At 41.0% G+C, this 17,298-nt stretch overlaps 1 protein-coding gene across 2 annotated transcripts; it reads left to right on the top strand.

Annotated features, from left to right (window-relative positions):
• The first annotated feature begins 1,760 nt into the window (after positions 1 to 1,760).
• Positions 1,761 to 10,769, top strand: spns3 (SPNS lysolipid transporter 3, sphingosine-1-phosphate (putative)). Of its 2 annotated transcripts, none has more exons than XM_054626198.1 (13): positions 1,761 to 1,970; positions 3,143 to 3,396; positions 3,485 to 3,550; positions 3,828 to 3,964; positions 4,283 to 4,434; positions 6,524 to 6,590; positions 6,668 to 6,810; positions 7,067 to 7,219; positions 7,312 to 7,501; positions 9,082 to 9,147; positions 9,242 to 9,340; positions 9,473 to 9,644; positions 10,251 to 10,769. In XM_054626198.1, the coding sequence occupies exons 2-13, from the start codon at positions 3,186 to 3,188 to the stop codon at positions 10,349 to 10,351; spliced, it is 1,557 nt and encodes a 518-aa protein (XP_054482173.1). In that variant the 5' UTR covers positions 1,761 to 1,970; positions 3,143 to 3,185; the 3' UTR covers positions 10,352 to 10,769. The 2 variants fall into 2 exon arrangements, with proteins under 2 accessions (XP_054482173.1, XP_054482172.1); XM_054626197.1 differs by having other exon boundaries at positions 1,763 to 1,970; positions 3,165 to 3,396.
• Positions 10,770 to 17,298: the final 6,529 nt, after the last annotated feature.

The raw sequence follows: 17,298 nt of genomic DNA, 5'->3' as shown, positions 1-17,298 counted from the left end.
TACAATGCTCACAGTAGACACTAGATGGCAACAACTGATACCAATATTTACTTTGGTTGTAACTATTACCAGTGGCTTACTACTTCTTAAAATAATAACAATAATAATAATGATAAAAAGCAAATATGTTGAAAAACACCACAATACTAATTAAAAACATAACGTTCTTTAAAAGCAGAAAATAAAAATATATAGAAGAATAGTCATTTTATGCACAATTGTTTGGGTCATTTTATCTTTTTGGGCTCACACATTTTTCTATTCATCTCTTACAGTATGGAATTAAGAGCCATGTTCTCGTTTGACACTAATATCACCGTTTAACTCTTCATCTGAAGGTGTGAAATGATCTGATGCTTATGGCAGGAGTGAATGAGGAAGTCCATTTGTATGTGCGGTGAGCACATTCAGCTTACACAGTTGAACCCTGTGGCTATGTGCTGAAGGGTCAGTCTCCCTCTAGTAAAGTTTGCCTGCTATAAATTCTTCATGTCTAGTATGAATGTAAATGTAATGTAGTAATGTTAACCGTATCGATGAATCTCTGACTTTAGGTTTGATGGCCATAAACTGTTTTCTCTTCCGTCTTCTCCAAAGTGATTCTCCAAACCTGCTGATAAAAACATCAATTTTAGGGGATCAGTTCATGAGACAGAGGAATTTATGTCACAACGTGCTGTTGATGGTTTGAAGCAGAGCTGAAAGGTGTTGAGGAAGGAATGATCTTACTGTTCAAAAAATAGCTTGAGAGCTGAAAGGTGTTGAGGAAGGAATGATCAGTGATCAGTTTGTGTGTTTTTTTATGCAATAGTAGACATAAATCTTTCATATGGACCTTTTCATTACCACTCTGTTGCCAGGGCAACAGCTTTACAGCTCTGGAAAAAATTAACTTTGATCAGTTTAGTTACAGCTTTTGCTTTTCCTGTGCCGATGTGAGGGAAGGACAGAGGATGTGAGGGAAGGACAGAGGATGTGAGGGAAGGACAGAGGATGTGAGGGAAGGACAGAGGATGGTGTAAGGACAGATTGTAAAGCCCTCTGAGGCAAATTTGTAATTTGTGATTCTGGGCTATACAAAATAAACTGAATTAAATTGAATTGAACACGTGAAGAAAACAATAAAGTAGCAGCTTTTTTTAGGTTCCAAGAATCAAAATTCATAGAAAAAAATTCAGGGCACACACATCTTAGAATTTGATGACAGAAGTCACAAGTTACTGTGGGTGACGGGAATTACCACCTTTAAATTATCCGTCACGCAATTAGACACATATTTGGACTGACATACCATGATGTGTCAGAGGCAATATAACTCTTGCAAAATCCAAATACATAAACAAGCTTCATGACAGAACTGATCAGGATGCCTCCTGGACGCCTCCCTTTAGAGGTTTTCCAGGCACGTCCAACTGGTAAGAGGCCCCGGGGTAGACCCAGAACACGCTGGAGAGATTATATATCTCGTCTGGCCTGGGAACGCCTCGGGGTTCCCCAGGAGGAGCTGGAAAGTGTTGCTGGGGAGAAGGACGTCTGGAGGACCCTCCTTAGCTTGCTGCCCCCGCGACCCAGCCCCGGATAAGCGGAAGGAAATGGATGGATGACAGAACTGCAACCGCTGCTAACAGTCCTAAAATACCTTGTCTTTAGCTAAACAACCGACACCCACATGCACGCTCAGCACTTTTTTCTTCTGCTGTTTGAGATGTGTGTCAATGAATCTTACTTACTACAAGAAAGAATGAAAAATCAAAAGGGAGACAAGAGGTGCATGAAACTATGTGGCTTGTTTACAGCAGTGCATCACAGTGAGGATCTGTGTGGAGGCATATGACCAACCCAGAGTGGGCTGGTCCCTGCGATAATTCAATATCTCTTGAGGCATGTTAGAGCTGAGACCTCTGTGAGCGTCTTCAAGCCTCAGACACAAACCGCCCTCTGAATGAACTGAGAAAAGCGCTGACAAATAGGTGAGTCTATATATTATTTTTATCTGGAGGTCATATACCTGCATGATATGAATATATCAACAGTATCAGAATGTTTGTAAAAAATAAAAAGAGAGAGAGCCAGGTCTTTAAGATTGCAACTATTCCTCTATGTTGTTTCAGAAAATAATTCATGCACAATAGTGTCATTGTGGACACTGCATTAACTCTATAACCAGGGCAGAATGCATCTGTGCTTTTCACTCCACATTTGAAATTATCTGCTTAAACGCTATTATTTACAATATTAAATGAGGGAAGGACAGAGGATGTCGCATGTGCACAGATTGTAAAGCCCTCTGAGGCAAATTTGTAATTTGTGATTCTGGGCTCTACAAAATAAACTGAATTGAATTGAATTAAATACATTTCTTATCTCGTTACTTCTGACCTATGCTTTTATACAGTAGTTTTTAATTTGACAGTATTTGATAGGATTTAAATATACAATGAGCTCCAAGCTCTTTCCACAATCACATCCTCTACTGTTTTATGGTAAATGGACTGTACTTGTAGAGCGCTTTTCTAGTCTCCCGACCACTCAAAGCGCTTTAACATTAAAGATCATTCACCCATTCAAACACATTCATACACTGATGACAGGGCTACCATGCAAGGTGCCACCTGCCCATCAGGACTTTAAGTCTAACTAACATTCATACAACCAGGTAGGGTATCGAACCGCCGATCCTCTGATTGGAGGACGACCCTGCTCTCCACTGAGCCACAGTCGCCCCATTTTATGGTGTTGTTCTCTTTGACTTATTTGCAACACTGTGTTCTTACACAGTTGTGAAATTACCTTTAGTGTCACAAGGACTATTTCTAAAGTGTTTCCACAAACCACATTAACTGACTTCCCCCAAACTGCATTACTTACAGGGCACAGGGTTCAAAGGCAACACACACTGTAGGAAATGCACTATACTTCTCAGCATGAGCCATGTACAGTGGGACAGAGACAGTAACTCGTTGTTCTCTGATGTAATCCGACTGTATCCTAAAGAGATGTCATTTGTATCCACTTAAAAAGGTGCATTTTCCCCACTCCAAATAGAGAGTGATTCAGTCCTGTCACTGAGCTTTATTGAGTTGTCTTGTATAACATCATCTTGGTTGAGAATGCAGACTGTAAAATATTTCTCTGAAACTAGGTCACACATTCTCCATTCCCAGGTGAAGAGAGAGCTGCTCACCATGGAGCCAAAGGACAGGCCGATACCTCGATGGAGTCTGGGCTCCGGCTCCAGTCTACGTTACGGCTCTTTTGTTGACAGCCTTTCATCGCTCACACCAAAGGCACAGGAAAAGGAGAAACCAGCCATATCTCCTAGACGGGCCTATGTAGCTGTAGCCGTGCTTTGCTACATCAACTTGCTCAACTACGCAGAACGGTACACAATAGCAGGTTAGAAGACTTTGTATGTATCAACAAACACCATTGACTGTTTCTGGTTTGGTGGGCTCACACATGAACTGTTTTTATTGACATATAGGTGTCCTTCCCGACATTCAGAAATTCTTTGACATAAGGGACAGTACGGCAGCACTTATACAAACAGGTATGATGATGCAGAAAACACTCATACACATATTGTGAATGTCCTTATTATACCCTGGATTACTTAAAATGAAGTTATGCAACATGTGCTGCAAGTGAATTGCAGAGCAGTGTTGGCTAATGCAAGACAGAAACATAAAAAATAAACACACACACACACACACACACACACACACACACACCTGTTTCACGATTAGGTTTCTTTCATAAATTATAAAAGAATGAGTCAATGTGTCACATTATAAAGAAGGAATTCATTCTTATCAATGCAATTACAGTCTTCATCAGCAGTTTCCTGCTTTTGGCCCCTCTCTTTGGTTACCTTGGAGACCGCTACAACCGTAAATACATCATGATCGGTGGTTTGAGTGTGTGGCTTGTGACTGCAGCCGGCAGCTCTTTGGTCACAGAGTCGGTGAGTGGGAAATGGATGTGTTAACACTATACACTGAATGAGAAATGAGAAGTGACAACAGCACAAGTTGCCACTTCCTGCATAGTTTTGTTCTTTTATCAGTTGATTTCATCATGCATCTACTGCTCGAACAGATATTGATCTGCAGTGCAATAAGTTTGTTGTCCAGTAAACTAAAAACAAATATTCAGTATGCAAAAATGACATGAGATGAAAATAGAAATTGCCACATTGTCATGCTAAACTGAGAGAATCTTTGTGGCATTCGGGACTCAGTCTTATTGAACTGCCTCTATGCTGTTGTCTTGAATTCTTTAGTACTTCTGGCTTCTGATGCTGTTGCGAGCCATGGTCGGAATAGGAGAGGCCAGTTACTCCACCATTGCTCCCACCATCATTGGTGACCTCTTTGTTGGGACTCAACGGAGCATCATGATCTGTGTCTTCTACATCTTTATCCCTGTCGGAAGGTGAGCAACAAACTCAATCTAAGTCAACAACTGTGTCTTAATCTTTTGTTGTTGCTGCATATTTTGAGCCATGAACTAAAAAACATGTAGCCCACTGTTGTGTGAATGAAAATTGAAAGCATTAATTGTTTCAACACATTGTAAACGGTGCAAAAAATTATTTCTATCCCCTGAAACCTTTAATTTGAAATGGATACAGGAATGTTTTGTAGAAAATTCAGTGACTGGCACGGTTCTGATGCTTACTTCAAATGTAGCTACTGCCATCCTGTGGCACTTGTGCAGCATGACAAAATACAGTTTTGGTTTTCACAAAGTTTGCTGCTTCAGTGTTTTTAGATTTTTTTGTCAGATGTTACTATGGTATACTGAAGTATAATTACAAGCATTTCATAAGTGTCAAAGGCTTTTATTTACAATTACATTAAGTTTATGCAAAGAGTCAATATTTGCAGTGTTGACCCTTCTTTTTCAAGACCTCTGCAATTTGCCCTGGATGCATAATCAATGCTTGGAGTTTGTCAGAATTTGTGGGTTTTTGTTTGTCCACCCACCTCTTGAGGATTGACCACAAGTTCTCAATGGGATTAAGGTCTGGGGAGTTTCCTGGCCATGGACCCAAAATTTCAATGTTCTGTTCCTTGAGCCACTTAGTTATCACTTTTGCCTTATGGCAAGGTGCTCCATCATGCTGGAAAAGGCATTGTTCGACACCAAACTGCTCTCGGAGGATGTTTTGGTATCATTCTTTATTCATGGCTGTGTTCTTAGGCAAAACTGTGAGTGAGCCCACTCCCTTGGCTGAGAAGCAACCCCACGCATGAATGGTCTGTTGGCATGACACAGGACTGATGGTAGCGCTCACCTTTTCTTCTCCGGACAAGCTTTTTTCCGGATGCCCCAAACAATCGGAAAGGGGATTCATCAGAGAAAATGACTTTACCCCAGTCCTCAGCAGTCCAATCCCTATACCTTTTGCAGAATATCAGTCTGTCCCTGATGTTTTTCCTGGAGAAAAGTGGCTTCTTTGCTGCCCTTCTTGACACCAGGCCATCCTCCAAAAGTCTTCGCCTCACTGTGCGTGCAGATGCGCTCACACCTGCCTGCTGCCCTTCATGAGCAAGCTCTGCACTGGTGGTGCCCCGATCCCGCAGCTGAATCAACTTTAGGACACGGTCCTGGCGCTTGCTGGACTTTCTTGGGCACCCTGGAGCCTTCTTCACAACAATTGAACCTCTCTCCTTGAAGTTCTCGATGATCCGATAAATGGTTGATTTAGGTGCAATCTTACTAGCAGCAATATCCCTGCCTGTGAAGCCCTTTTAGTGCAAAGCAATGATGACTGCACGTGTTTCCTTGCATTTCAAGGACCACCCTCCTTTTAAAGCTTCCAGTCTGTTATTCTAACTCAGTCAGCATGACAGAGTGATCTCCAGCCTTGTCCTCGTCAACACTCTCACCTGTGTTAACGAGAGAATCACTGACATGATGTCAGCTGGTCCTTTTGTGGCAGGGCTGAAATGCTGTGGAAATGTTTTTGGGGGGATTAAGTTCATTTTCATGGCAAAGAGGGACTTTGCAATTAATTGCAATTCATCTGATCACTCTTCATAACATTCTGGAGTATATGCAAATTACCATCATAAAAACTGAGGCAGCAGACTTTGTGAAAATTAATATTTGTGTCATTCTCAAAACTTTTGGCCAGTGATGTATTGTATCCACAGTGACTGAAATAGAACTAGTAGAAGTATTGAGTTTGTCTGGTGTAACTTCATCCCTCAGTAACTTCACCTGCTCACTCAGAAACAGAGTTTAGATTGGCTAGGGGAAAATAAAATGAGAAATAATAAAGCTGATTCTGATTCTGAAACATTAACAATTTTGTAAAAAGGATGATGTGAATAATCAAGTTGTTCTCAGCAATAACTTCCAGATCCTAGTCCTTTAAACAGTTGTAAGTCAAATCAAAGATGCAAAGGCATTACTTTTTAATATGTGAATTCCACAGGAAAGAAGTACCCTATTGTTAGGCTTGTTTATGTCCTCATGATCACTTAAAATATTTTACCATTCTGTGTGTTTTCAGTGGTCTCGGATACATAACAGGGGCAGGGGTTGCTGCTCTAACAGGAGACTGGCGGTGGGCTCTCAGGGTGAGTTCATTTTCGTTAACAGCCATGTAAATCTTAGCTGGATACTGATAGATATTAGTAAATGTTTCTGTTATCAGATCACTCCCATCTTGGGTGTAGTGGGACTTGTCTTGCTGGTCTTCTTATGCCCTAACCCACCCAGAGGTGCTGCAGAAACCCAGGGAGAGGGAGTTACCGGGAGGAGCTCTTATCGGGAGGACATCAAGTATCTTCTGAAAAAGTAGGTCACAGAAAATACTGGATAAATACTATAGCCTGGAGATTATTGGATTTTTTTAAAGCCAATACAGGTATTGATCAGGAGTGTAAAGTATATATAAGCTGACATCTTTCCCATCATAACATAAAAAAACATTTAGATTAATTGGCCAGGCTCTAATTAAAACTGTGATACTTTGCATTAGTTCTTAAAGTTCACAGAGATATGATTTTGATTTAAATTTATGAATCTCCTTGTTTTGTTCCTCTGACCATAGTAAAAGTTATGTGTGGTCAACGTTTGGAGTGACAGCTACGGCCTTCCTCACCGGAGCCCTGGCTTTCTGGATGCCTACTTTTCTTTCCAGAGCTCAGGTCAGTCAGGGAGTCCGACCTCCGTGCGTCAAAGAGCCCTGCGACGCCACAGACAGGTGTAGCATGACCTTTGACTTGCATCACCATTCATTTCCATCAAAGTTGCTACAGAGTCTAACAATGCTGTCTACCTTTGCTCCCTGTACAGTTACATCTTTGGTGCAGTGACGGTGGTGACGGGCATCCTGGGAGCGTGTCTTGGCAGTGGTTTATCTAGATGGTTTGGTGACAGGGTCCCAAATGTGGACCCACTCATCTGCGCAGTAGGCCTGCTGGGATCGGCTCCTTGCCTCTTTATCACCATCTTTGTGGCATCAGCAAACATTCCCACAACTTATGTAAGAGACAGACGTCTGGAATGGAGATGTTTATGTTTGCCTCTAAAGGTTCCTGTCCATTACTTTATTTCAGATTGAAATATCTCAACAACTATTGGATGGATTGCCACGGAATTTTGTACAAACTCCTACTGGCTTTGATGATCCCCTGACTTTACCTCTAGCGCCATCATTGCAGTTTTGTTTTTTAGTTTAATGTCTTGAAAACTATCAGGTGGATTGCAATGAAATTTGGTACATACACTCATTCACCACTCCAACTTTGGTGATCCCCTAACTTATCCTTCTGCCTGTGGTGAGGCATTCCAGGGAGGGAACCCATTGTTTTAAAAAGGGGACTAGATGGTGAGCTTCAATTATCCCCAGGAAAGAATATTCCATGCAGGTTCTGTCCTGCCCATGGAAGAGTGCACAAGCTCTTTACCCTTGCAGGTCATGGCAGTTTGCCCAAGGAGTCTACTAGTGTTTTGTGGACTTGGAGGAAGCATACAGCCAAGTCCCCCGGGGAGTTGTGCGGCGGGTACTGTGGGAGTTTGAGGTACCAGGGGTTGTTGCTATAAGCCATCTGGTCCTTGTTTAACCCAAATGAGATTTGACGGAAAACTGTGAATTGCTCCCTCCGGGGGTGTAAAGAGTCACTGACCCAAGCAAGGGAGTTCAAGTATCTTGTGGTCTTGTTCACAAGTGAGGGTAAAATGGAGCGCAAGATAAACAGGATTGCTGTGGCTTCAGCAGTGATGCAGGCATTGTTCCGGACAGTTGTGGTGAAGAGGGAGCTTAGCTTTACCATTCCATCTATGTTCCAACCCTCACCTATGGGCCTGAGCTTTGGGTAGTGACCAATACAATAAGATTACGGATAAAAGCGGGCAAAATGCGTTTCCTTCGTTCAAGTGGCTTGGCTCAGCCTTAGAGATAGGGTAAAGAGCTTAGTCATTCTGGGTGAGCTCGGACTAGAGACGGTGATCCTTTGTGTTAAAAGTGGCCAGTTGAGATGGTTTGGGGATCTGTTTAGGCCCCTCCTGGGCGCCTCCTGTCAGAGGTTTTTTCGGGGCACGATCCCGGGGTAAGCCCAGAACACGCTTGAGGCATTATCTCATCTTATCTGGCCCAGGAACAGCTCGGGATCCCCCAGAAGGTGCTGAATAACTTTGCCGTGGTGAGAGGAATGTCTCGAATATCTTGCTTAGCCTCCTGCCCCTGCGACCCATCCAAGGATGAGTGGAAGAAAATGGATGGATGGATGGATGGAGTTGTAGCAAATAATTAATGTTAAAAACATGAAGCGCTAGACCTAAATATCGACTTCAAAGTGAATGACTTCCTTTAGTTACTCAGAGGACAACATTGTCTTCTTGAGCTAGACGTAATGTAGATAACATGATGCTCAAGAAATCTAAAATAATTGACATTAAAATGACACTGCAGCCATGCCATCTGGACGTCACTCCATAAAGGCATTACAGCAAAAAATAAATGTCCGTTCAAAGAATATGTGGGAATGTCAAAATCTATAGATCAAGAGACATTTTATCAATTGATGAATTATTTACTCTGTGTTTTGAATGTCTCTTTAACAGGTATTCATTTTCATTTGTGAAGTTTTGATTTCACTGAACTGGGCCGTCATGGCTGATATACTGCTGGTGAGTTTGAAATCTGTGTGTGAAAATGAAAATATGAAACAGTCTGCTGAAACTGAAAGCCAACTGGTTGTTTTGTGCTACTTTTGTACTTCAGTATGTTGTCATACCAACCAGAAGGGCCACAGCTGAGGCTCTCCAGATTTCAGTCGGTCATCTCCTTGGTGATGCTGGGAGTCCTTACTTAGTAGGAGCGGTGAGAAATAGTAAAATTTTCCCAGAGTTACCTTCCTTTTAACTGAACTGTTTCATCAATATTACCTTTGCGAGCTTGAGTAAACCACATGTTCTGTGTATCGTTAAGCTGTTTTCCCACCTGTGCCAATAGATCTCTGATGCTATACACAAATCTAAACCTGTGACTCCCGATTGGAGCTTCCGCAGTCTGAAGTACAGCCTCCTGGTCTGCCCGTTTGTTGGGATCCTGGGTGGACTGTTTTTCCTCATGAGTTCTGTCTACATTGCTGAAGACAGGAAGGCAGCTGCACAATTGGTTGAAGGTACTGTAAATGAATAATAACTACTCTTTTGTTCTATATGGTGATACAGTACAACCTTGTTCTTTTCAGCTTTGGTTACTGGCTAAAATCAACATATTCTGAGAATGTTTCAACTTTAATTTTTGTGTAGGACTTCTGTGGAGATGACACACTGGCACATGTCCTCACCATTGTGGTTGCTTGTTAATGTCAGTGTCCCACATGCTGGAGAGCACTTTCTGAACAATAACCTTCTATTTAGTCACTTACTACCAAATAGCACTCCCCCTTATGCAGTTAAGACCAAATTCTCCTTATCTGCACACATGCCCCGGTAACACACTGGCAGTCTAGTTTTCCTCTTAACTCAGAAACAGAGATGGACCCAACTTGATGGACCCAACTCAACCAATCACATATGATTGGTTGAGCAAGCAGTCCTGCTCCACAGGCACTGTTTTGTTTTGAAGAGGCCATGGCTACAGCATCGCATGTCAGTGGGATCCATAACGCAAACTGATCCTGAACCAACTATTGTACACCTGGTCACTTTCCTTGTCATTAAAATGAGTGCTCTGTCCTATATTTTCAAATCTTTAAAACATGTTTGTGTGTTTGTGTTTCCAGGAGATCCCCGACCACAGCAGGGTGCTACATCTGAGCCCCCAATAGAACTGAGCAACGGGGACAACAGCAACCATACAAATAATTTATCTGCAAATATCTGAAGTTAAGTTAAAAACTACTTTTGACAACAGGATGTTGGAGTTGACTTGAAAAGATCCCTTTTCATCACTTTACAACCACAAATTGATGACGGATGGAAAGACTTGTTAATTGTAAGACAATCAAATGGCTATTAAAAAAAATTAATCTTGTCTGTTTACCCACATCTTCTACTGATGTCAAGATAAAGAGCTTTACAATTCACAATTCACAACACACAGCACACTGTATCCTTACGCTACATCCAGGCTTATACGTTTTGGTTTAAAACTGGGATTTTAAAACGAAATATGTTCTCTGTCCACACAGCGTTTCAGCATTGTTTTTACAAAATGATTTCTGTCCATGCTAACATGCCTGAAAACACTTATCACATGATTATTCATGTACACTGGGCATGCGGGTGCCGTTGTAAACAGGAAGTAGATTGGTTGCTTGGTTTATTATAGAACTCTTTAATAATAAAAGGTTGTGCTTGATACTTAAGCTCTTCCTCTGAAATCTTCCTCTATATACTCCAACAGACAAATTTCATGGAAAAAAAACATTTTCATTTTCCAAACTTAGTTACAAGGCTGCAGGTCCGACTCTCTCTCTCTTTCTCACACACACATCAAATTTCATTTAAAATAAACACTTACAAATCAAAGATAAGAGTATGGATACCACACAACCCCAGAGTTTTCAAACTTCGCCGGCATCGGTAGCATTTTCAAACTCCTTCGTAATAGGTGCTCTAAAACTCTGGAGTAGTGTTAACGCTAGGCCTAAACGTAGCAAAAGATGTGCGTTTCAAAACAGAAACGTAGTAGTGTGGATGTAGTCATAGCCCCTTCATTTTGATAAACAAAAACTCCTCCAACAGGAAAAGTGGAAACACGGCATTTTTACAGATTTTGGCCTAAAAAGCTTTTAGCAATGTTACCTCCATTTCAGGGGCCATGTGCTGTTTTGTGCTGAACTTAAGAAGTCAACACTTAAGTTGTTGTTTTTCTTTATTCAATAATTTTGTGACTGTAATTATGCAGTCTCCTCCTTCCAACCTTTTGAGCTGAATGAGCTGACGCTCCATCATCACAAAATTACATTCTAAAATCTAAAGTTGAAGAAACCTTTAAAAAGGTGCAGCGTGTAGTATTTTGGGGATTGTAACCTCATCACTTGATGCTGCCAAATCCTTCACACTGAAACTTCTTCATGTGCCAACCGTGTAGGAGAACTACAGCGGTCACTCCTTACAGCTTTTCGCAGGTGATAGCCAAGACCATTGTTTGGCTGACACAAGAATTTTAAAATAACAGCTTTCAGTTGTATAGCTATCAACCACTCGTTTTATTTTTTAAATTATTCTCCAGAATTTTGCTGACAACCATCTTCAGTTTGGCCAATTTGGGCTCTAGATCAGACTAGTCCATAAAGCCTGGGCAGAATAAGATGAATTAGTCAGTAGTATCCATGTTGAGGATCATCAGATTAACCTCTCCATCTCTGAATGTCCCAGTCAGCATCCAGCTGCTGCCTCCTAATGAGGACCAGAGGGGCCTCTGGCTGGACCACAACACATGCACATAATGGAGATAAAGATGGAGGATTTCATTCTCTACTCCCCATATTTATCTCAGAATTCCACTTTCACTACCCATTTCAGTAGACCAACTCTAGAGGTGTCTAAAAACTCTATATGTTTTCCATGCACGGTAAGAAAATGTAAATGTTTTTCTATTGCATAACCAGTAGGTTAATAAATGGTGTACTTTTTGGTCTCTTCAGTTTAGAGTGTGTCCACTAGATGGCACAGCAGCACTTCTGTGAAACATATTATCATGAGGATCCCGTTGTCATCCATTGATGAGCTACTAGAACTGCACTAAATCATTATCTTACTGAATATCATTATACTGATAACATGATTACATTGTGTTGATTAGCATTCCTGTTTGACAACAAATTGCAAGATAATGTACTGCCAAAAAAAGATTTGTTTACGAATATTGTATTGTAATATAATATATACACATATACATATATAAATACCCAGACATTTATATGCATACATACATACATACATACATACATACATACATACATACATACATACATACATACATACATACATACATACATACATACATATTATAACATGCGTATCTCAAAATGAATGAATAAATAAATACAAGAATAGCTTATATGTTTCATCCCATAGGTAATAATTGATAAAAGAATTAACATTTGGTGTTTTATCACAAATATAATTTTTCCATTATACATTTTGCTGCTGATGTGTGGTCAGTACACCCATCTCAGGCCTCCACACCCCAAGTAGACAAACACCTACACAGTGTTAGCACTGGTGTGGCTGAAACCAACCCTACCTTATCAATGATAATATAAACCCTGGCATGGTAAATACTAGTCACCTACTGGATATAGCCTATTTAAATCAATGTTCAGTATTAAATATACATAAATTCACCGGTGTCTACCTACAATCTGCCCATAGAAATGACCTTGAGCAACTGTTTTCTTCAAAACTAAATACAGGGTATGTTGACAAGCTCGATACCAGTATTCTGTCCAGTCCTATAGCCTACACGCATTTACAATACGCAAACATATGTCAAACAGATATTATAAAACCACTTAATATTCAGTGAGAAACTACATTTCACAGGTGTAGTCCCTACAGTGCCCCCCCCCCCCAGGCTTTCCATTTTTCTCTCAAGTATTATCAGTTTTCATATTGTTGGTTAAATTAGGTGTGATATTAAAGGGTCAAGGTGAGAAGAATGTAACACGAGCACAGCACAGACTGAAACCCAACAGTTTTGGACTTTTGCACAAGCATGAACCCTGTAACCCTCATCAACCATTTCTCTCAGATGTCAGAGGATCTCCTCATAAATAAAACTTACATGGCAGCCTCCAACAGTCTGTGTGATGTGTTGCCATGTTCACCCGACCATATGAGTGTCTACCTCTGACACTTGCACTCCGTTTGAGTGTTTACCTTTGATTTTCTCTGAACCCTAAACTGTGAGTGTAAGTCCCTGACCTCTGTTGAGTTCGTGGAACACGATAGGTGCTAACATTCATCTTCGTAAGCCTGGCTGCTCTTGTCAAAGACTCAGACTAGACAAACAGGACATTTTTACATTCACTAGTATGACAGCCGCTTGTCACTCATTTTTCTAAACTGTTCGTGTTGCTGCTGTAGACGTGTCTAACGTCCCTTGGCAAATCCTAACAGCTGCATGTCAATGCGTGTCCCCATTGTTTTGTACTGGGATAGACCAATCGGGGAGGTCAAAGGTCATTGTCTCTCTCAGGTAAAAGGTCATGCAAAAATTGGGCTGCATTGTCATCATGTTATACACCCTATTACAGTGGACGTAATAAAAAATATGCTGTGTTTTGCTACAGTCATCAAGATAAATTAGCAATCTTTAAAAGTTTGCAGTGTGGGGATTTGTCGCCATCTAGTGGTGAGGTTGTAACCAGCTGCAACTTCTCCTGAAAACACAAAGATTCTCATTTTCAGGTGATTATACTACTATTATATTACATTGCTGCCAATATATTCCCCTAAATACTACACACTGTTCTTTTAAACATTTAATTAAAACTGGTAACGGCATTAAAATGTCTTGTTTTTGCATGTTTGGTTGCCAGAATCGATATTCCCACAGGGGACTTTGTACATGATCACTGATAACGTAGTTGGAGGCATCTTGTGACTTGTGTGCTGCTAATTTCTAGCTGGTGTAACTTTGCACACTAGGTTTACCCACTAGTATATGTATATATGTGTGCACTAAGTATTGGGCCAATTGCTAATGTATTCTATCCATTTACTATGGGCACAGTGACCTGGAAAGTAAATTTGATTAGGTTGCATTCGCAATCTTTTGTGGTTAATGCCCTTTCACAACAACTTGACTGAAGTGGAATCGTGTACGGGAATTTATTTGCTGATGAATGTCATATCTAGCCAAATATCAAATATTTCCTATTGTTGAATGCAAAAGTGTTGAAACTGTTGACTGAACTTGACATTCAAAGAGGAATGAAAGCTCTAGTTCAAGGCCACCAGGCCATTGTAGGTTTCATTGCTTTATTGTCAAATTTACTGGCATTTCCTTTTGTTTTTGAACATTTCAGCCTTACGAGTGTGATTTTCCAGAAGTCATGATTACTAAGTATGCTGAGGGAATAGACTGGGCAGCAGGACGTGTAAGTGGAATAACAAGCAAGAAGGCACGCACACTAAAAGGTATGTGGCAAACATTCTAGAGGTAACAGTTCAACCTGCAATTAAAACACAATAGGTATTGTGCACCATGTTTCTGAGCACTTTATCTGCATACCTCTCCGTTTCCCCTGTCGACCCTGGCCGTACAGGAAGCTGTCACAATGGCTAATAAATTGTCCAGGCCGATCAATGAGGGAGCGGAGGGGGGAGCGGATACAGTCAGTGTTTACTCAGGGACGGGGAGCATGTCAGTCATGAAAACAGCCCTGCTTTACACGCAGTCACACGAAAAACAACATGCTGATACATACAATATGGGAGCAATCACAATGCTGTCATGATATCAACAATAACCAGAGCATGTCTTATGTGCATCACACATATTTACTGTCACAGAAGATACATGCTTATCTACTTCATGTTTGTCTTATTCTCACCCTTCCAGGACAACGATAAGAGACGTCAAACCACATTTGTGGATGTGAAGTCACACTCTTTTCCTTATCACCAGCAAACTGCTGCAGTGTCATGACATCATGGAGAGGAAGAGCCCTCTCCACCCTCAGTCCTGCCCCTTATTTGGAAAATTACATCATTTGGGCCTTCCTGTCTCTACACGGCAGCTTGCTGGGACACATATGCATATCCTTTTTTACTGTAAAGTGTCAGGACAAAAAGAAGAGCATGGTTGGTGACGCACACAAAAAGAACCATTATTTCAATGCTGAGACTGGGGTGTGAGTGTTACTTCGATAACAATGCACAGCTCTGTGTGTTATTTCGGGTGATGCACAGGGAGTGGAGGATCATTTCCACAGGGATACACACATTTTTAATTGTTTAATTGTTAGCATTAATTAACAAGGAGGTTTGGTGATTGGTCTGTACAGCTTGATTTGATTACATCAACAATGAGAATGCTAATTCATGTTTGTGTTTGTTATGTTTTTGATTTAAGGCTCCATAGCAGATCAATCAAGCCTTTTCTTGTTGTCATGCAAATTACTTTTTCTGGTGCTGAGAGTACAAATGTGGACTGCAACGGAAATGCAGCCAAATCTGAGGTTTGCCCCATAATGGCATATGCACATTCTAGTCCTATGTATTTAGCATTCCTGTTTCAGAGGCGCGCTGGCCACTGGGCTGGAGAGAGCTGATTCAGACACAGTCATAGCTTTGGGGTAATTACAAAGACCCGTCTATAAATATGAGCCACAGCACCACACAGATCTGGTCTCACTGCGAGTCAACCTCAGTCACATAAGCAGCTCAAATTTCTACAAATAGGCAGAGTTTGATCTGACGTTTTTTAGTCGCATAAAGAATGCAATCGAAGGGAAATGACTCAAACAAAGGAGATCTACATGATGATATTAATCTTGAACCCGAGCAGCCCTGTTACCTGGGGAGAAGCTGAACACATGCAGCAAACACCAGATAAGGACACAGCAAACATTGAGTAACATATTCATCCTGCATACCCACATATTTGGGAGAGGATAGGCTCATGATGATAATTCTTACCAAAACGAAACTCAATTCCAACAACAAGCTATTATAAGAGAACACAGCAAGCAATGCTAACGCCCAAACAAGCTCACAGTGCAGCGCCATCTGGCATTATGAATGATGATGTACCAGATTCCAATGGTATGTCTACTGACTCTACCATCAAAACTCAAGAATAAATATACTTAATTGTATATAGCCATAACCATAAATTATGTTTTTGCTGTTTTGTGATCAAACGTTGTGTTCAAGGGCATATCAACGCGGCTAATGGCTAACTCCAACATCTCTGGATCATGTCTGAAATGATTCCAGGTGAAGGTTTTCATTTGCATGGCATGGAGGAGCATTTGCACACGGCCTTCTTCCAGCATCGAACAGCCTAACTGCAGCCTTGCATGTGTCAATGTCTCCAACTGGTGGATTAATGGTACTAAACTCATTCTAAAGACATTAACCTTAAATACAAACATGAGCTGGTCAAATAGACCAATGGGTTATGGTTTTCTTTGAATGGGAACATGTTTAGAGGTCTGTTTGATTTTTCAAAACAAAGTCAAAAACAGTTGCATTTAGGAGGAATGAATGCCTTTAGTGACGTGTTATTGACATTAAACGAGTTTTGCAGTTACCTGAGAACATTTCAAAGGGCACAGATGGTACCCAAATGGCGAATTTTAAGATTCCATCCTGACATACCTCTACTAAGACCTCTCCAACTTTGCTCTGCTTCACTTTATTAGCATGAATATGTGGACAGGTGATGTCCAGATGTTGCGATATGGTTTGCTAGAGGTTTTGGGCTGCATCTGCATTATTACAAGGAGATATTCTCTCTAAAAGTGTACAGTTTTGTTGGGCAGAAATGAACTCTTTCATTTATGCTGTGTTCAGTCGTCATTCACATATACACAGTAATAAACTGATGGTAACATAAATCTCATCAGTGTAACCTTTATGATACCAAGATAATTCAAATAGACCTTGTAGGTGCAAAGTTAAACTCTTCTCATGTTGGGCATGTCACCTTTGAGCAAGGGCCCTGAGCCAGAGACCTAGGGTTTATTAAAGCAGACAGTGGCGTCAAAGCTGGTTTTACCTCCCAGACAGACCAACTGAGACTGATGACCCACAACCAAGGAGTCCAGCTTGGAAGGAGCTGTCGACTAAATAATTAAATGAGCAGATAAA

The sequence above is a fragment of the Anoplopoma fimbria genome, chromosome 24 (assembly GCF_027596085.1).
Source record: "Anoplopoma fimbria isolate UVic2021 breed Golden Eagle Sablefish chromosome 24, Afim_UVic_2022, whole genome shotgun sequence".
NCBI classification, from domain to species: domain Eukaryota; kingdom Metazoa; phylum Chordata; class Actinopteri; order Perciformes; family Anoplopomatidae; genus Anoplopoma; species Anoplopoma fimbria.
The sequence above is the reverse complement of the archived record's forward strand: the minus strand, read 5'-3'. Positions and strand labels throughout refer to the sequence as shown.